General features: G+C 46.3%; 1 protein-coding gene across 3 annotated transcripts; it reads right to left on the bottom strand.

Moving 5' to 3' along the window:
• Positions 1-176: 176 nt before the first annotated feature.
• On the bottom strand, positions 177-16,084 carry LOC117841516 (serine carboxypeptidase-like 7). 3 transcript variants are annotated; one of them, XM_034721911.2, is made up of 13 exons: positions 15,926-16,084; positions 15,672-15,817; positions 15,257-15,456; positions 15,040-15,142; positions 14,822-14,862; positions 14,529-14,630; positions 13,234-13,317; positions 9,931-10,083; positions 9,548-9,619; positions 9,290-9,411; positions 7,561-7,674; positions 7,102-7,147; positions 177-417 (listed from the first exon to the last, which is right to left on the bottom strand). In XM_034721911.2, the coding sequence occupies exons 1-13, from the start codon at positions 16,060-16,062 to the stop codon at positions 334-336; spliced, it is 1,404 nt and encodes a 467-aa protein (XP_034577802.1). In that variant the 5' UTR covers positions 16,063-16,084; the 3' UTR covers positions 177-333. The 3 variants fall into 3 exon arrangements, with proteins under 3 accessions (XP_034577802.1, XP_034577818.1, XP_034577809.1); XM_034721927.2 differs by lacking the exon at positions 13,234-13,317; XM_034721918.2 differs by lacking the exon at positions 7,102-7,147.
• Positions 16,085-20,235: the final 4,151 nt, after the last annotated feature.

A 20,235-nucleotide genomic window follows, 5' to 3' on the forward strand; every position in this document is an offset into this window, starting at 1 on the left:
TTGGTCGGAGGTCAATTTCCAAACTAGGTGATCCGATTCTTCTTGTCGAAGCACCAGCTGCTGTAGTCAATCCCAAACACGCTGGTAGTCGATGATCACTTGGACGGTGAGCACCCCAGTGATGTCTCGCACCCATAGTCCCCTTCTCTCCGCACCCCCACCCACCCAAAAAAAAATGTTAAATTTTTCTAGTTGAATTGAAATAAGTTTAGTTGACATAAACAACATAGTTCTAAGTCATTACATGTATTACATCTTTCTTCAACAATGGGTGCCGAGATCATAGTACAAATCCAAATAGTAGACCAACATTTGCATACAAACTTCTATAAGTCAAAGTGTCTCATTGGAAATCCACCTCCTGAACATGGCGAAGCTTCGCTCTGGTTCATACTCAGGCGCAGTGTGGCCTCCACCCTACAGTTACAGAAGTAAGTATTGCATTATTGTCTAAAGTTCTAGCATGATTTTAATGTATCCATCAACTCCTTTTAAAATCTTTTGTGTAGTGATACAAATTGTGATATGACTACCATTTACCAATGTCGGATTTAGTGACTGACAGTCCACCAAGGGTTACCCAGGTGGTAGATTTGTAGGCGGGGTAGATCGTAAGACCAATAACTCGAATGGTAACACAGGGGTGCAGGATTTAAACAGATTCGGGCCTTCGGAGAGTAATACCCTACATCTTGTGTTCTGGTGGATGGGGTATTGCTGGTATGGGATACGAAGAGTTGATGTACCCTGGGGGGGCATCCCTAGCCACCTTATATAGGATGACGACCTAGGGTTACAATTGGATAGGATCTAATCCTAGTCGGTTGTTACATGAAAAGCAATCTGAGTCGGTTTACAAAGGGCCTTGATATCCGGGAAGAATTCATTCGCCCGGCCTCCTGGCTTGTGCTCCACACGTCTTCATGCCTTGGATCACACGACATGGTCGGGTGGGCCTTTTTGCCAAGGCCAACCAATATCCTGGTCGGTGGGGACCCGCGGGTTACCTTATTCCTCAAGCTCCCGAGCGATGTGGAGTCGACTAGGAATCTGATAGATGTGCAATAAAGTTTGTGATGAACTCGGCTGAAGGTGCGGTGTCATCATAGTGATGGAGAGGTTGTGCAGTGCTCAAAAAAGGAAGACAAAATGAAGCTTCCATAGGCATATGAACAAATATGCATGGCTGGGATGTCTAGCATCCTACAGATCGAAGGAAAGCACATGGAGGGCGTCGCAAGACGCACTCCATATGGAGTAACCCAGAGCATTGAAGTGACTAAAGTAATTGGTCCAATGGTCAAGAATCTGATATATTGTATCCATAGCAAAAGGAATCTAAATATAGCGCCCAGCCCCCGAGCATAAGGACCGGCGGAGCCGCGAAGGCATACTGACCTGAGATAGGTGCCCAGCCCTCGATCGAGCGGGAGGACTAGCAGATCCATGGAGGCACGCTGACCTGACATAGGCACCAAGCCCCCGAGGATGACGACTAGCAGAGCCACGGAGGTACGCCAACCGGAAATAAGTGCCTAGCCCCCGAGCCCGAGGACTAGCAGAGCCATGGAGGCACGCCGACTTGAAATAGGCGCCCAGCCCTCAAGCACGAGGAGTGATGGAGCCACGGAGGCAAGCCTACCTGAAATAGGCACCCAGCCCCCGAGCGCGAGCCACGGATGACTAGCGGAGCCAAAGAGGCATGCCGTGAGACTTAACGGAAAACCCGCGGATTTCGTCTATTGTGTGCGCCGTAATAGGGTAACCTTCTTCAAAAGCCGAAGGGGTGTGGTTCCATTTTCACTTCCACTCCACTCGCATTCAAATGCCGCCACTGTTCCAACAACATCACCGCCGTGCCTGAAAGCCCTAGATCGCGCCTCCACGTCTGCAAATTGACTCGCTCACCTTCGTCGCTGCAACCCAGATCCACCGCCGACACGCCGCCGTATGCGAACAAAGAGGCCCGCCTTCATTAGATCTAAGTCCTAGGGAATAGAAACCAAAGAGATGGTGGTAGAGCAGGCACTGGATCCATCCACATACTAGGTGAAGTCCATGATGAGGGAGGAGAAGATCCAAGCCCTCGTCGACCAGGGCTTGCCTGGTCCCAAGTCCCTCCTTCAAGCATTGATTCAGGATCCCCACGGGAGATTTCTTCCGCGGGCTGCTCAACTATTACAAGATCGATTTGGTACATCTCAACCCTAACTCCATCTTGGATGTCACAGTTTTTATCCACCTTTGCAAAGCTTTCCTCGATATTCCTCCCCATTTCGATCTCTGGCAGTATCTGTACCAACTCAAGATTGTGGCAACAAAGAGGAAGGGACTGAGATTCATTGGTGGATGTGGATTCTCACTGCAGCCAAAGAGGGTCCAAGAGTATTTCAATATGAAGCTCAAGGACTTGAACAAGGGGTGGCACAAGGAATGGTTCCTTGTCTCCAATCAGAAGCCCGAGCTACCGCCCCGCCTCGGGTATGCACCCGTGACAATGCCGGAGTGGTCTTACTAGCCGACCTCCACGGAAATGGTCTAGATGAAGTAGCTGTTGAAGGAGATTGCCAACCTAAAAGGTCATGCGCTCACAGCCGGGCTGTGAGGATCAACTTTTGCCGGAGGCTGGCGCAGCCCATCAAGGATAGGGTCCACCCGGTGAATGAGTACCTAGGGCCATTGGATCCAACCCGGGAGGCATAATGGAAGGTTACACGGGAAGAGGTCGCCAGCTCGGTTATCGAGTTCTTCTGCACAGTCATCAAGAACAAGCAAGGCCCAAAGGCGTATTCCCTCATTAGGCCGGTCGATCTGGTAAGTTCTTGATTTTATCATTTGGCTTGATTGCTTTGCTTTTGCATATGTTTCTACTTGATTTTGTTTTACTTATTGGAACTGAGAGTATGAGTTTTTTTGTCCGGCATCGCTTCCTGGAGGGGCCGAGCAGCAGCAACCCAAGATTCGCCCAACCACCGAGACCGACCAGCCACCTACCGCCCTGTACTGGGAGTCGGACTCCTTCTTTGATGACTCCAACAAGGACGTACCGGTCCAGGGCAGCGGGATGGAGGCCGAAGCCATGGATCCTATTGAGCGGCGGACGCGCTAGGCCGTTCGGAAGGTGGTGGAGTCCAAGGCGCCAAAGGCAGAGAAGCCGGAGGCAGAGAAGAAAAAGAGCAAGAAGAGGGGTGCAATGAAGCCGAAGGCAGCCGCTGTGGCGGCGGCATCCCCTACGAAGGCCTCATCCGAGGTGCCAAGCGATGACTCCGAATCGCCCAGCCTGGCCGCAAATAAGAAGAAGGCTGAGCTCCTTGAGACGAACGCAGCCGACGCGGAGCAGCTCAAGGAGCAGCTGAAGATGGAGATCCACAGGGGAAAGCAGAAGGAGTTGATCCTACTGCCACTAGCACTTCTTCACCCAAAGTTCCGAGCGAAGAAGAGCACATTGTGAGTATGATCATGGCATTATATATTGTTGGAAGTTTTGTTTGTACATTGCTTCGCTTTATTTCTGTGTCTCGATGTCCGAGTAGAAAGGCGGTGATAGAGGATGAGTCGGGCCTACAGGAAGCTGGTGTCGGGACCCATGCAGAAGGTCGGACTCAAGATGCGACCATAGGGCTGCGTCGATGATGTTTGTCTAGGCTGGGGGCGAGAGTGGCCTGGTGATGGGACCTAAGGGTTCCAAACCAAGGTCTTCTCCATGCCAGGACGTCGCCGAGGATCCTGCTGTATCTGTGCCTGGGCCGATAGATGCTAGTGTCGGGGTGCAGATGGAGACCCCTAGGGAAGCATCAATCAGGTTGTTCTAGCAAAAATCATAAAACTCAGATCCTGTGAATTGTTTACCCAGGTTAGTGATGATCCTATTGGAGACCACGAAGCGTGTGTGAGCTCTTCGATGAATTGAGCGGCTTTGGCCGACTCTATGCTGGTGATAACCTTGACTTCAATCCACTTGGTGAATTTGTCAACTGCCATGAAGATATGGGTGTATCCACCTGGAGCGGTTTTGAAAGGGCCAACCATATCCAGCCCCCAGCATGCAAAGGGCCAAGACAGTGGGATGGTGCGCAAGGCCTACGCTGGGAGGTGTTGCTGCTTGAAGAAAAATTGGCACTCATTACACCTCTGGACGAGGTCTTTTGCGTCGGTGATAGCAGTTGGCCAGTAGAAGCCAAAGCGGAACGCTTTCCCGACCAGATTGCCCAAGGTGGCATGGTTCCCGCATGAACCCGAGCGGATTTTGTGGAGGAGTTCAAGGCCTTCGTTGCGGAGGATGCACTTCATCAGAATGATGGTACATGCGGCCTTCCACTACAACTCCTTACCAATCACAACGTAGTTGGTGCTGCATCGTGCAAGCTTTTCATGCTCGGATTTGTCCTCTGGGGACATGTTGTCGGTGATGAATGCGATGAAAGGTGCGCACCAATCTTCCTCGACCTCGATCATTAGCACATTGGAGGGTGCTAGGTCGGCCTGAGCCTAGGCGTTGTCGTCAACGTCGTTCGGGTCCAATATCTTGATAGAGGGTTTTCTCAAGTCCTGGACGAACACACCGACCGGGACTTGGGCGCATTTTGAGCCAAGCTTGGATAGGACGGCAGCGGCGATGTTGTGTTCCCTGGGATGTGATGAAACACGAAACCGTCGAAGTGAGCCTCGAGTTTGCAGACCTTAGCGCAGTAGGAGTCCATGGTTTCCTTGGTGCACTCCCAAGATTTGTTGACCTGCTCGATGACAACCTTGGAGTAGCCAAACGCCAAGATGCACTTAATGTTGAGTGAGGTAGCAAGGCGGAGCCCATGTATGAGGGCCTCGTACTCGACGCTGTTGTTGGTAGCCTTGTAGTGGATCCGGAAGACGTACTTAAGCTACTCGCCTTTCGGGGATATGAACAGGACCCCACACCAGCTCCTTCAAGTTTGAGGGTGGCATCAAAGTACATCATCCAGTGCTCCGGCCTCTCCAGGGAGGGCAGCTCTTGGATCTCCGTCCATCCAACGATGAAGTCAGCCAAGATCTGGAACTTGATCGCATGACGTGGGCAGAAGTCGATGTCGAATTCACCAAGCTTGATGGACCATTTGACGACGCGACTGTGGACACCCTGTTGTGCAAAATTTTGCCAATTCGGTAGAAGGAGACCACTCGGATCTTGTGTGCTTGGAAGTGATGATACAGCTTACAGGAGGTGGTCAGGATTGCGTAAAGCAATTTCTAGACCTACATGTAGCGGACTTGGAGTCGCTCAGGACTTCGCTGATGTAATACACCAGCCCTTGCACCATGTGGGCGTGGCTGGGTTCTTCGTGTTCTACAACTAGCACCATGCTTAGAACATGTGTTGTCGCGGAGATGTATAGCTACAGTATTTCTTAGTCGGCCAAGGCTGTCAAGATGGGAGGAGTGGATAGGAATGTTTTGAGTTCCTCGAGGGCCTTGCGGGCCTCGTCATCCCACTCGAACTTGTCCACCTTCTTGAGCAGCTTGAAGAAGGGAAGTCCCTTTTCGCCGAGCTTGTTAATGAAACGGCTAAGAGCCGCCATCATGCCTGTGAGCTTCATGTAAGGGATGCTTGTGTCGACCTCCAGCGCCCCCTTGGTCGTCGTTGTTGCCGTTGTTAGGTGCCGGTGGGATGGGAAGTGCACCAGCCGCTGCAAGGGTGGCAGGCGGCTGACGGACTGGCTCGACTCATTCCAGTTGGCAGTGCCTACCGCAGTCTCGGTTCCTCTTGTTGCGCCCTTCCTCCTAGGAGGAAGTTTTGCCATCATGAGGAGGTTCATCAGCGGAGACAGCAAAAACTTCCCGATCTAGTGACATGGAGCTTCAGTTGTCACCCTCACCGTAAGGGTTTGGGGTTAGGGCTAAGCGAAGGACCTGGAACTCACCACAGTTCGGAAACTGGGTGGGTTCGGGTGGGCCATCAACTTGAATCTGGAAAGACTGCTCGAGTTTTTCGGAAAACACGGCAGCTGAGTTCTTGATGCCAAAAGGGGTGTAGTGGAGCTCCTACGCCGACCTTCCAGGGCGTAGTGGCGCTTCTGAGAGGTTGATACACTCAGCAATGGTGTTGCTGATGCAATCTAGCCTCATGATTAGATCGGAGGGCGTGGGTGGACGGGTTGCCGTGAGGATGTGTGGGGCCTACTCTAAGAGAGAGAGATCATCAACCTCCTAGGCAAGCGGCATGACGATCCTCGGGTGAAGACCTTGCTCCGTCGGTGCAGATCCAACGGATGCTGAGCTGGTGGCGGACGCCAAGTCAGCGAAGGAGACGGTGGAGTCGGACTCCACCGGCATGCTCCCGAAGCAGAGCTGAATCATTTGGCAAGGAAATCCTTCATGCTCTCGGGGAAGATGATGCCAGGGCGGGATGCCATCAAGCTCGCTGGGGAGGATTTAGTGACCGACAGTCCACCAGGGGGTTACCTAGGTGGTAGATTTGTAGGCGGGGGAGATCGTAAGACCAAGAACTCGAATGGTAACATAGGGGCGCAAGGTTTAGATAGGTTCGGACCTCCGGAGAGTAATACCCTACATCCTGTGTTCTGGTGGATTGTATTGCTGGTATGGGATACGAAGAGTTGATGAACCCTAGGGGGGCGTCCTTGGCCGCCTTATATAGGCTGACGACATAGGGTTATAGTCGGATAGGATCTTAATCCTAGTCGGTTGTTACATAGAAAGCAATCTGAGTCAGTTTACAACAATTATCTCGTGATATTCGAGCTGAATTGATTCACCTGGCTTGTGCTCCATGCATCTTCATACCTTGGCCCACACGGCATGGTCGAACGGGCCCACTTACCATGGTCGACCAGTATTCTGGTCGGTGGGGACCCGTGGGTACCCTTATAGTCGGTGGGGACCCGTGGGTACCCTTATTCCTCAACCAGTAATGTACAATAATGAGTCTTATAACGAGATGTGTGTTTGCCTCTTATCATGTTTCATATATTGTATATGCCCATATTATTTATCTTATCATAATGATTTGTGCGAACCATTTGGTATTTCCAATATGACATATAAGACATTGATAATAAAGATAATAAAGATAGACAAATGCAAACGAGAATATATTAATAATTTTACCTTTATTGTAGCAAAGGTCAAGTTGTTTGAGTACGTTATGGTGAATCTGCATGTCATTATGTTTCCAAACATAAACATAGGTACCTCAAGTAGTGTATATTGGAAATACAAAAATTTTCTTTCCCTCATAAATGAATAGTCCTTCTCCATCTGTCCCAAATTATAGGCCGTTTCGACTTTTCTAAGTTCATAGCTTTTACTATGCACCTAGATATACACTATACATTGCAAAAAAATCTAGAAAAGCTAAAAGAACCTACTCCCTCCGTTCCAAATTATAGATCATTTTAGCTTTTTTAGGTTCACAGATATTATTATGCATATGATATAGTGTATGTCTAAGTGCATAATAGTATATATGAACCTAGAAAAGTCAAAACGACCTACAATTTGGAACGGAGGGAATACAATTTAGGACGGAGGGAGTAGAACTTATTTGTATTATGTATAATTACTCACCCAGCAGATTGACCATCCAGATGCCAAGCCCTCCAGTCATCCACAATGGGGAAGTTGAGTGATCTAACCCATGCTTGTGTACCAATAAATGGTATGACAGCATCCTGGTCACCACTGTATATATACAGAGATGGGATTCTTACATGTTAGTTGGACTACTTTATGTCTTTACATAGAATGTTGAGGCACAACACTATGATGAATATAGTAAAATAAAAAAGTTAAATATCTTTGAGTTAAAGGCCAAATATGTGATAGATGCAAATAGGAAAATAAATCAAGGAATAAAACTCATATATTTTTTCCTTAAATTTTTTCTTTTAATTTAGTTTCTTTTTATCATCTTCCAACACTAGGTGCAGCTTTGTTCCAACTCCCTAGGCTCCAAATGCCAGTTAAAAGATAAACATTTGCCTGTTAGCCCTGGTTTTGACAAGCATTAATTGCTTTTGACAAGGTTTTGTTGACAAATTATTTACATATAGGCCTTCAATCGGTGTGCACACACTAGCAGAGAAATGACATTCGATCCTCAACAAAAATCCTGAAACGATTTGGACCCGGGACTAAAGAGAGTCCTAGCTAAATTTCGTAGTCCGTGAAGACCTCTTTAGTTCCGGGTTGTAATACCAACCGGGACTAAAGAAGTACCTTTAGTCCTGGTTATTTCACCCGGGACTAAAGGTCGGGACCTTTAATTTAGTCCCGAATTATTAATCCCGGTTGGATTTTCGAGCTCTATGTGACTCTCCAACCGGGACTAAAGTCACTTTTTCTACGGGTGACATTTAGATGTTGGTGAGTTTTTAATGTTTGTATGTAAACGCTAGATAATATATAGGCCTCAATATAACGTTTTCAGTTAAGACTCTAATCATATCCTTGGCCCTTTATTCACATTCTTTCGAGTTAAATGTGACTTGTGTACGCGAATTAAGTTCGGATGCGAGGAACTACATTCAGTCATAAGCTTTCCTTAAACATTATTGTGCCCCTGAGACCTGAGTGTAAAGATGGTCCATCGTCAATATGAAGAGGTGTAGCACAGTAGCGTAATCGTGTGTGAGAAATTAATACTATGTTAGGGTTTTTTTCCTTTAACTGACCATATTTAGCAAGAACGATTGTAATTTTTCAAAAGCTCCCTGAAACTAAATGTGTCAGTTCTCTGTTATGAAACATTTATAACTATTCTCTGATTTCTTTTAAAAAAAGGAAAATTTGAAGGTGCATTTCATTGTTTTGTGTTGCATCAGATTATTTTGTGTGCAAATTTGGTAAATGTCAACACAGAAAAGAGGACAATCGCTTCAAGCCACTTTGCCAATTGCAAAATTTACAATAATTATTTTGGCATGTTTTGCACGTAGTGTACATTTAAACTATTCTGTGTTTGTCCACACTTGGCCACTACTCTCTACTGCCAGGTAGTCAGAAAGCATAGAAAACTTATATTTACTCTGTTCACAAGCATAAGTTTAACCTTTTTAAACTGAAGTACTAAAGTACGCTAATGGATGGATTGAGCGTCACTTGGAAAGCATTGTCTTGGCAGTTCTAAATATTTCACGTTTGTGTGTGCAATGCAAAGTATTTGCACATAAAACTATCATTTTTTTAAAAGTGTCACCATGTATGAACCTAATCTACACTTTTTAAAATAAAGTATTCAGATATATTAGTTCTAAACATTGTTCTATTTAAAAAAAAAGTTTATAACTTTAGTTACCTGTACACCAAGACGCGATATCCTTTTAATGTAACATTGCGATGGTACTTTATGCTGCTCTTGATGTCTTGGGAATATGGTAAATCCCCGTCATGGCACCTCAGCCACTCACCCTTGCTCCCCTGGCATGGTAGTAACATACAGTGACTTAACGCAGAGGGTTACATTAATTAATAATTAAAATATGAGTAAAAATCAAGCATTGTCTAAGACAAGAGGACACCTTGGATAAAAATGAGAAATATTAAATTTTTGTACCTTTCTGATCCCGAGCGCATCACGTGTGATGTTGTTGTTTGCCCAAAAATATGACAGGTAATTTTTGTAGGTCTGTAAAAAAGAAGATATTAGAACCTGACTCAGTCCCAAATTTGGTTTGGAGCAATTAACTAGATCTGTTATTTTTTCAAATACATGATGACAAAAGGAATGATTTCACGGTTAAATCTTTATCTTACTTGTGTCTTGTGTCTTGTGTCTAACAGTTTTACTAATTCACATGTAATTTCACACTACGTATTAGCTGTTGATCTGCGATGTCTAGCATTAACAAAAAATGGTAAAATGTTGACTGATGAATATTTGGGACCACGAATCTTCTTAGAAGAACAAATTCACAAGGGTTGTAAACGTTAACTTACTACACAATCCATTGGGGGACGTGGCGGTTTCCGGCTTAGTGCTTCAGTTTCCTCCTTCAAGCTCTTTCTCTTTTCAGTCCCATCTTTGGGTCTGGGAGAAACATATACGCAAGTTTTGTACAAAATATGTGCCATCATACATTCATCTAGCAGCTGTAGTGGAATATCATCAGTGTGTAACCTCAAAAAATAAACATGTACTCCAGTTGTTTAAGTTCTGACACGAGTATCATGGACGAGTAATTAGTCCTACATTATTTCAAGAAGGAAAAAGTCCATTTTTGACCATCGAAATATAGCCTCGATTTGGTTTCGACCATCTAACTCAAAAACCAGGAATCTTGGACCACTTAACCGTATAAATCGTGTACAAATGACCATCACACCATGTTTTGACTCGTTTTGAGTGGTTTTGACTGCAACGTTGGATCCACCGGACACATCACCATACTGACTCACCCACACGACAACGAAGCTCTGCCTCCTCCACGTCGGCGCCCGCCCTCCTCCCCCACGCCGGCACACGCGGCTCTCAAGATGGCATCCACCGCGCGCCGCGCCCACTGCCACCACCTCTGCCTGCGGTGCAGTGGCTAGGGCCACGGGTGTCGTTCACCCTTGATGACGTGGGGAAGCGGGAAGGGAGGCGGCAGCGGTGGCGGTGGTGGGAGGGAAGGCTAGGCCCAGTGCTGGCCCCGCCTTCGAGTTCCTCCTCAGCCGGTGCGGAGCTATGTCCATGCTCCTCGCCGACGAGCTCTTTCTCCGAGGGCAAGCTCGTCCCGCTGTTGACGCTTGTTATTGACACACTTTTACTGCCAGTTAACTAGTATTTTCATGCATATTCTTATACTAACCCGCCACTTGGCACCTAAAATAACCCTGTTTTCGCATATGCAAGAAATTTTTGAGGATATTCTTTTTTCGCAAGAAATTGAGCTAAATATGTATTTTGTTCGATAAGCCTTGAACGAGCAATCGACCAGAGGAAGACGAAGACTAGGAGGCACAAAAAGGGCCCAGTCCGATTGGCCTAGTGCCCCTCAGGCCGATCAGCCTAGGGTCTTTTGACCCCTTCTCGTGCTCGGTTTTGACCAGCAATCCTCGAAGATGACTTAAGGGTTAAGTTTGTGAAGATATGTCAAGGATCACTTCGGGATCAAGAAGAAATCAAAGAAGATCAAGTGGAGATTTGGAAAGTTATTGAAGATCAATCTCATCCTGAAGATACCGACGTGCCAAGCCCACATGCATACAAAAATAAGGTTCCAGAATATTGAAGAAGACTTGGCAACGAAGCTAGATGCGAGGGGGTAAAAGGAAGGGCCAGGCCGATCGGCCCACCCCTTTCCTTCGCCCGTTCACCTTCCAATTTAAACCATGGGTCCTCCAGACTATAAATATGCACAAAAATCATCAACACAGGGGATTCATCCACCAGAACCTAACGAAACCAAGGGGACACACCAAAGGAAGCTGAGGGCGTTGCAAGTTTTCGAAGTTGTCTAGGAGATGGCTTAGTTCGACCCTAGCCACCATGGCCTCCCTGCGCGGTTGTGCCATGGTGAAGTTCAGGAGCTAGTTAAGATCATCAATGGTATGTACTCGGAGGTAATGAGCTAAATACATCTATTATATGAGCAATGTTCTTCATGCCATCCAATCTATTAGTGTCTCGATACCTCCTTTTATGCTCTTCTACCTATCATGAATATGCTTCTACCTATCATGAATATGCTTGTTCCTCGGTTTAATTCGTGGTTAGACTACATACCTATCATGAATATGCTTGTTCCTCAGTTTAATTCACGGTTAGACTCCATAGCATGCTTTGTGTAATCATGGTGATTAGATCTAGTGTGTTGACCCTTCATGATAGCTAGACACATTTACCTTGTGATCGTACCCTTAATCTACCTATGCCGATAGAAAAGATCGTGATGGGATCTTTCTTGTGTAAGGTGGGGGCTTTTGGGAGGTTGACCGAAGGTAGTAGTTTAAAGATTGCATTCGATGAGATGCAGGTTGAGCTTGCTTATTAGCTAGAATTGCAACTAGAAGATGATACGCTTTCGCTACCCTTGGTGATATTATTATATGTGTGTGTGTGTGGGTGGGTGGGTGGGTGGGTGGATGAGATCAATTTGTGCTCTTCTGACTAATGTTTACAACAAGTTTACCTTTATATGCAATCGATGCTTCAAGTTAGGGCTAATCTGTTAGATTGGATGGAAAACCCTAGTCAGTTCGCCGTCGATCGATGGATTGACAAACCTTGGACAAATACTCTAAGGGAAAGCCTACGATAATCCGTATGCTTACGGTTCACAAATTGGTGTGCTAACTGCCGTCAACACCCATTCTGCATCCCCATGCCAGCAGCGGATGAGGAGGTGGTGGCGGGGGTGGCGTAGTCACTGCGCTGCCGCCAAAGCATGCACGACGCGGAAGCCGTCGTGGGGGAGCTGCTCCCGATGCACGGAGATAGAGGCTGGGTAGGTGGGAGCCTCTAGTGGTGATGACGTGGAGGAGGGCGTGGAGGCGGAGGCTGGGGCCTGGAGGTGGGTGAGGTGCGACTAGGCAGCCGCGAAGGCGTCGGCGGCAGTGGTGTCAAAGGGGGTGGCCATGGCGTTGGGCCGTGGGAGGAGGAGGAGGAAGGAGAAGATCAGGAGATGGTGGGCCTCCTAGCTGCCGCCACTCGTGGCTGGGAAAGGTGCGGCAACAATGGTCAGGAACGTCGGCTTGGCGGGGGAGAAAGGGGACACGAAGACCGTGGTAGCCTTGACCTCCCAGCGGCGTGGGTATAGGATGGGGAGCGAGGAGGAGGAGGAGGAGCAAGAGGAGGAGAAGGGTAGGAGGGGAGCTCGAAGAGGAGGACCAAGCAAAGGAGTCGGTGGTGGCGGCGAGGAGCCCCGCGCGGACCAGGTGCTTCTTCCACAGAGCCGGCACCGGCGGCATCGTGGAAGCGGCGGAGAAGAAAGAAAAAGGAGAGAGGAGAGATAAAAAAGCGTTGACATATGAGCCCCAACTCCATGTGTCATCCAAGTTAGCAAAACCACCCTTCAAAACATGTGAATGGCCAAATGTGAATGGTTTTGATAGTTGGATGGTCGAAGATTCCTAATTTTCGAGTTGGATGACCAAAACCAAACTCAGTGGATAGTTGAATGGTCAAAAATGGACTTTTTCCTTTTAGGAATGCTTGTTTCCAACATAAACACATAATACAGGAATCGTGGCAACTGATTCTCCAAAATTCATGGCGAAAACCAATTGGATCAGGTTGCATGTATCGTTAAACCTTACCTTTGAAAATCTGTTCAAAGCTTGAGCGCAGATCACATTCTTGGGTTTACTGTAATCCTCCCCGTGACAGTGCTCCATTATTGTCTGCGCATATCGATCACGTGGATGCGCATGGAGAAAAAATTACCAAATCTCACTTTAATTTACTGAACTTCAATTGTTGAATGCACATGATTAAAAAAAGGAAGAAGTCCATTTTTATCTATCTAGCTATCGTCTCGGTTTGGATTTTACCATCGAACCGCAAAACCAGAAATTTTTACCATTCAAATTTAGCCATCGGACTATTTTGATAGGCGGTTTCGCTGACGTGGATGCCACGTGGTGGTGGGGCCCACATGGTCACGGCCATCTCTCTTCTCTCCCTCTCCCTCCTCTCTCTCTCTTCACTCTCTTCTCCCATCCCGCCGCCGCCCCCCCATCTCCTCGACGCTGCCACCCCATCTCGCCGTCGCGCCTTGAAATTGCTGGATGGCAATGACAACCCCAGGAGCTCCGTGGAGCCAAGCTGCACCACTGGTCGGACCTCTGCGCTGCCTTTGCCATAGTTCCACCTCACGTCGTGCCGCTTGCAACAGCTCGAAGCTCGTTCGATTCGCCGGGGTCGCTGCGCGGCGGAGCAAGAGGACGCCCCCAGGAGCTTCACCTCGCCAAGCCACACACGACCCGCACCTTCTCATTACCACCATTGTGCTGTCGGCGCTCCGCCCGCATGGAGACCCGAGCTCGCTGCCATGATCCTTCGCCGCCCAGTCGACTCCGTCTACCACCACATATGGTGAGCACACCTGTGTGACCCCCTCAACCTCCCCTCTTTGATGCACCTCTCCACCACCGCCCTAGCTCGCTGAATCGGCGGCGAGCTGAGCTCCCCATCCACCATGGGCGGAGCTTCTGCCGCAGCATGGCCACCACCGCCGCGTCGTCGAGCGGCGCTTGGAAGGTCGCGGCGGATGAGGAGGACAAGTAGGCAGCAGGGAGGTACGGGGGAGGGCGCTCCGACAAGGCGTGGGGGAGGGCGGCCGGCGGAGGAGAGAGAAGAGAGGGAGAGGAGAGAAGAAAGATAGAGAGGAGAGAGATGGTCCTCACATGTGAGCCCCACTGCCACGTGGCGTCCACGTCAGCGAAATCAGCCACCAAAATAGCCTGATGACCAAATTTGAACGGTTTTGATAGCTGGATGGTCAAAATATTTCTGATTTTATCGGTTTGATGGTCCAAACCAAACTGAGATGATAGTTGGATGGTAAAAATGGACTTCTTCCTTAAAAAAAATTGGGTCGTTAATTAATTACCTCATACAACTGATCAGAAATAATTCCGTGTCCATGAGCATATGGCACTCTGGATTCAACGTCGATTCCTTCACCAGTACCAGGATTTCCTACTAGATAGCCCTGATTTGACCATTTTGTCGACAAAAAAAAAATGTGAGCTCATAGGGCCTGATAGTTTTGAATATTTTGATTTAATACGGCCATTAATTTAGTACGCCAGGCCACCTCCTCTTTAACTTAAAATTCTGCATAATTCATTGCCAACTTTTTCATTCTTCTATTAAATAATTTTTGTTTTGAAAAGTGGATACCTTAAGATTAAGAGCAGGCCTGCTGACTCCGGATTCGAGATCTGAAAAAAGAGAATTAATCTACTAAGCCGGTTCATGCAGAACTTCAATATGAATCATTAATATAATGAAATAATTTTGGAATATGATCTGCACCCATGCTCGAATTGGAGCAATTTTATCAAGATGGTAACAACTAACAAGAACATTGATTCGGAAAAGCCAGCAGTCATATGTACCTTCTGAAATCTTCTGAGCAAGAAACGGAATGATCTTTCCAGCATAGGAGTCTCCCCCAATGTAAAAAGGGTTTGTGAGGAAATCCGGATGCTCACTGAACCACTAAAATTATGATGCAGTCAAGTCAAGGCACAAGTACTAAATTGACAAAGATCTGGCAGAACAATGACAAAAGAGATGGAATTGCAGCGAAGAAGATGTCTTGTTTCTCCATACTTCGGCCAGAAATTTCTTGAGCTGAAGAGAAGCAGATATGTCCCCAACGTCATAGCCCTTGAGGCTCCGGGAGAAAGAGAACCCAGCTCCGACCGGGGAATCGACAAATATGATGCTTGCAGCCTTGGTCCAGGTGTAGGGATTGTACTGCAGCCGTGGCAAGCTGCCATTGTAAGGCTCGATGACGAATTTCACTGGTCCTGCAGTGTGTGGAGCCAATCAAAACAAGGTTAAGAACTGCACAGGTCAGCTCGGAGTTGCAGTCTGAAAATGAATCGGTTACTCCACGCAAAAGAACCAAGAAGACAGAAACAGAGGGTCAGGTTGGAGTGCTACTTTCATTGCCAGCAGCAAACTGGGAGACGCGTCTACAAGAAAGGAAAAAAATCATGTCGTAGCAAACCCAATTGCTCACCGATCTCAAAGGCGAGGCCGCTCAAGACGGAGCAGCGGTCACCGCCGGTGAGCCAGAGGAGGACAGGGTCATGGCGGGGATCACCCTCGGACTGGATGAAGTAGTAGAACAGCTCGACACCGTTCTCCTCGTCCACATTGACATACCTAGCAGATCGATAGTGCACACAAGCTCATGTCTGTGTCACAATGAAGAAGACTAATGCGCTTTCGATTGACGTGGACAGGTGTTACAGCTCATGGATAGGAGTGTACCCGGTTTCGAGCTGGAAAGGGAGAACTCCATTGAAGCCTGGGAGGTTGGCGACCAGATTCCTCTCTGCAGCGGATACAAGGCTGAGGAGGCAGAGGAGGAGGAAGATGAGCTGAAGTGCCATGAAAGGCCGTGGCATTTTTGGAACCTCCCGCCCGAGGAATCCTCATTATGTAGTTTTATATGATTTGACGAGTAAAACAAACATACAAGTTAACAGGAGTACTGAGATCTTCGCCGCCGTGCTCGTGGCAGCTCAGATGTATCTTAATTTTCCTTTTAATGGTTTAGGGGTGTTCAGTTCTACGAAGTCTATTTCCCATGGAAGGTTCAGATACTAATTAGGAGTATTAAACATAGATTAATTACACAACTAATTGTATAGATGGAGGCTAATTCGCGAGACAAATCTATTAAGCCTAATTAATCCATGATTAGCATATATTTACTGTAGCACCACATGGTCAAATCATGAACTAACTAGGTTTAATAGATTCATCTCACGAATTATCCTTTATTTGTGCAATTAATTTTGTAATTAGTTTATATTTAGTCCTCCTATCTAAATATTAGATGTGACAGGACTAAAAATTAGTCCGTGGATCCAAACACCCTTTCTCGTGTCTCAACTCTTATACGCATTATGTTAAATCTCGTATCTCAACTCTTATACTCATTATGTTAAAAAAAAGGTACAGATATACTAAATTAATTAAATTGGTTTTTTAATCTTCCTACTTTTTTATAGTGCGTGCGCGTCATTCCAGTTGTCGTGTCTCAACGCCAATCCTGACAATCAAACGAGCGGCTCTTCACGCCAATATTAAAGAAGAGACGGAAGAAATAAATAATTTTATAGGCACGCGGACCACGGATGTATCGCCGAGCGGACTTTGTTGGAGTCATGTCTTACATGTATTCTCGATATATTGCGGCGATCCGTGCCTTGTTTAGTTGCTCAATTTTAGGACGTCAAAATTATTGTAGCAACACTGTAGCATTTTGTTTGTATTTGTGAATTATTGTCCAAATATTGACTAATTAGGCTCAAAAGATTCGTCTCGCAAAGTACAACAAAACTGTGTAATTAATTTTTGATTTCGTCTACATTCAGTACTCCATGCATGTACCGCAAGTTTGATATGATAAGAAATCTTCTTTTTACATAGTATCAAAGTTGGGATTTTGGAGTGAACTAAACATGCTCCTCATCCAAATCCCTTAAACTTGTTCTTTCAGTGATTGACATGTTGCTTTTTCGAACTAAAAAATGTTTCGCATGGTGCACGCATGACAGTAAGCCCTTGTTTAGTTCACCCCCAACTTCCAACTTTGGCACTATGCAAAAAGAAGATTCCCCATCACATCAAACTTGCGGTACATACATGGAGTACCAAATGTAGACGAAATTAAAAACTAATTGCATAGTTTTGTTGTACTTTGCGAGACGAATCTTTTGAGCCTAATTAGTCAATGTTTGGATAATAATTCACAAATACAAACGAAACGCTACAGTGTGCTACAGTGCTGTAACAGTAATTTGGCACCTCCAAACTTTGGCAACTAAACAAGGCCTAACATGTTCTGAACGCGCTGAATTTTTGCAGATAGCAGAATCAGCGCAAGCAAGGAGACACATTTTTTCTTGGAGCTCGTGTCGCATAAGGGGATTTAGGGTCTGTTTAGAGCACTCCACTCCACTCCACCAGCTTCACACTTTCCCAGCTCCACTTCATCAACTCTTGAAAAATATGGAGTTGCTGCACGTGTTTGGCTGGTGGCAGTGCTCTAGCTCCAAAAACATAAGCACTTATTGTGAATAGTCTATTTTACCCTTTATGAATGGGTCCACATGTCTGTCTCTTCTCCTTCCTGCCCTTCTCTTTCTCTGTTCGCGCTCAAAACTTGAAACTTCAAAGGCCTCCCCTTCTCTTCCTCTGCTCGCGCTCAAAACTTGAAACTTCAAAGACCTTGTAAAATCTTGTTCAACGCTTCTTAAATAAAAACCATTTCTCTATGTGCAAAAGAAAAATAACTTCTCCAGTTCAAGATTCTTAAAATTCCATCAAAATTCAGTAGTAGAACTAGCTAGTTTTGCTTATGCCGTCTTGCTATGCGTATGTGCAGGAACAGCACACATGTAGCTACATCACGCTCGATATTTTGCTTCCTCAGCTCCAGTCTCCAGATCAGAAGAGCACACTACACCCACGACTGAGGCCATGTTTAGTTGCCTAATTTTGGAGTGCCAAAATCACTGTGCTAGCACTGTAGCATACTGTAGCGTTTCGTTTGTATTTGTGAATTATTGTCCAAATATTGACTAATTAGGCTCAAAAGCTTCGTCTCGCAAAGTACCATAAAACTGTGCAATTAATTTTTAATTTCGTCTACATTTAGTACTCCATGCATATACCGTAAATTTGATGTGATTGAGAATCTTCTTTTTGCATAGTGTTAAAGTTGGGATTTAGAGGTGAAGGCCTGAGGCAGCCAGGCAGGCACTGACCCCCTGCGCACCTACCTGAGACAACTTACCGACTTGCATTATGACGACGCCTGGAAATCTGAACCTGAACTGAATGGGCTGCACTTGCATGAGCATGGGTTGCCAACTCGCCATGGATGGCAGCAGGATGGGCGGCCGGCCGCTCAGCTCAAAGGAGATGCAGCGCCACGCAGCAGGTCAGAGAGAGGGACCTTGGATGGAGATGACAACACAGGGGACCTTCCAATGCATGTTGGGATCGGATGGGGCGGGCGTGGAAGCAAATGCAGCGCAGCGAGCCAGTCTGCGCCGCCTGCTGCTACCCTGCTTCTCCGGTTAGCGACCTCGGGAGCTGCGTGTCGCTCTCCCTCGCCACCGACAAGCGGTCCGAGGCGGCATCGAAGTCGTCGGTCGCGGGGTGGCAGTGCCGCGGCCCAGCAGGGGGCGGGGAACCGGATCGGCGCAGCCGTGGGGCAGGGGCGGTGTAGCGATGCGGCCATGGCAGACGGGGGCGGCGGGATGACGCGCGGGAGGGGGTCGGCGGCATGGAAGTTGATGAAAGTCTCAGTAAATAGAAACAAAAGAGTAGATTGTGTAACAAGTGGTAATGATGGGTAAATACCTACTAACTTCACGAGGAGGTCTGAAAATGGAGTTTTTGGAGCATCTCTTGAGGAACTTGAAAAAACGTGGATCTACCCCTTGCTCCACGTTTTTCCTAAAGTCGGAGTTACTGGAGCTGGACGCGTTTGGCTGCAAAATTTTTAAAGTTGGTGAAGTGGAGCATATTTTTCATGGTGTAGAGTGCTCCCAAAACAGACTGTTACATAAGCAGATCAAATGCTAGTTGTTGGTCAACTAGTTGATGCCTAACTTATTAGTGAATTTCTTTTCACTAACGTGCACGCACAAACTTTCGATAATGATAAACCAGTGCAACTTACCTTATTCAAAGAAAGTTTCTGGTGTAACAGCACAAACATATATATACACACGTACATATATATATATACACATATATATACATCTCTACCTAATATTAAAGTGCGGTTATTTCTTCCAACCGTCATGATTGTCCTTAACTTTTTCGTAATCCATAGTCCTCTTGATGATTTTGTAAAAAGTTCCTAAATTTTACTGCAATTAATCCGAGATTCAGCCAGGAAAAATGGTGAGAACAGGATTCGGAATCACGCCCTACCTTTCACAGCCTCAGGGATTGGAAACCACCAGCAGACTAAGCTGCTAACATCTTTTATTTAATTATACTAACTTGATCAATAGACAACCGATCGAATCTCGAGAAACCTGTTCAATGGAGGAAGGTCCGTATAATATATGCTTAATGCATACCCATATGGTCGTCACTGAATTAGTTATCTCTTCTACTACAAGAGAATCACACAAATATTTTATTTTCACTATGTTGCATGTATTATCAAGCTCCAACAAGGCTAATGTTAACTTAGTTTATTGGTGTCAAATATTATCTTTAACCGTATGGCTCATATTATGTTTTTCACGACTTTTTAACAATGTCAATCAAATAGGCAAAAATACCCATTAGTCAAATGGCAAAACATTTGGTTCCATGAGTACATTTCTCAAAATATAATATTTTGCTATTTGTAAGCTGATTAGTATTTCACCGTAGTAACGCACGAGCATTATGCTAGTGTGTGTCTATATATGTATATATATATATATATATATATATATATATATATATATATATATATATATATATATATGAGCAATTCTACACGTGTACATAGCATCCAAACCAACCAATCTAACGCACCATCCAACCAGCTTACGCGCCCG

Source organism: Setaria viridis, chromosome 1, assembly GCF_005286985.2.
Source record: "Setaria viridis chromosome 1, Setaria_viridis_v4.0, whole genome shotgun sequence".
NCBI classification, from domain to species: Eukaryota; Viridiplantae; Streptophyta; class Magnoliopsida; order Poales; family Poaceae; genus Setaria; species Setaria viridis.

Bases quoted from the DNA above. Each gene is read 5' to 3' on its own strand.
- LOC117841516 (XM_034721911.2), bottom strand. From the start codon at position 16,062: ATGCCACGGCCTTTCATGGCACTTCAGCTCATCTTCCTCCTCCTCTGC. The intron at 9,412-9,547 runs GTACAAAAATTT...CTACCATGCCAG, and splicing joins ATGCGCTCGGGATCAGAAAG to GGGAGCAAGGGTGAGTGGCT. The intron at 7,148-7,560 runs GTGAGTAATTAT...AATGACATGCAG, and splicing joins CTGGATGGTCAATCTGCTGG to ATTCACCATAACGTACTCAA.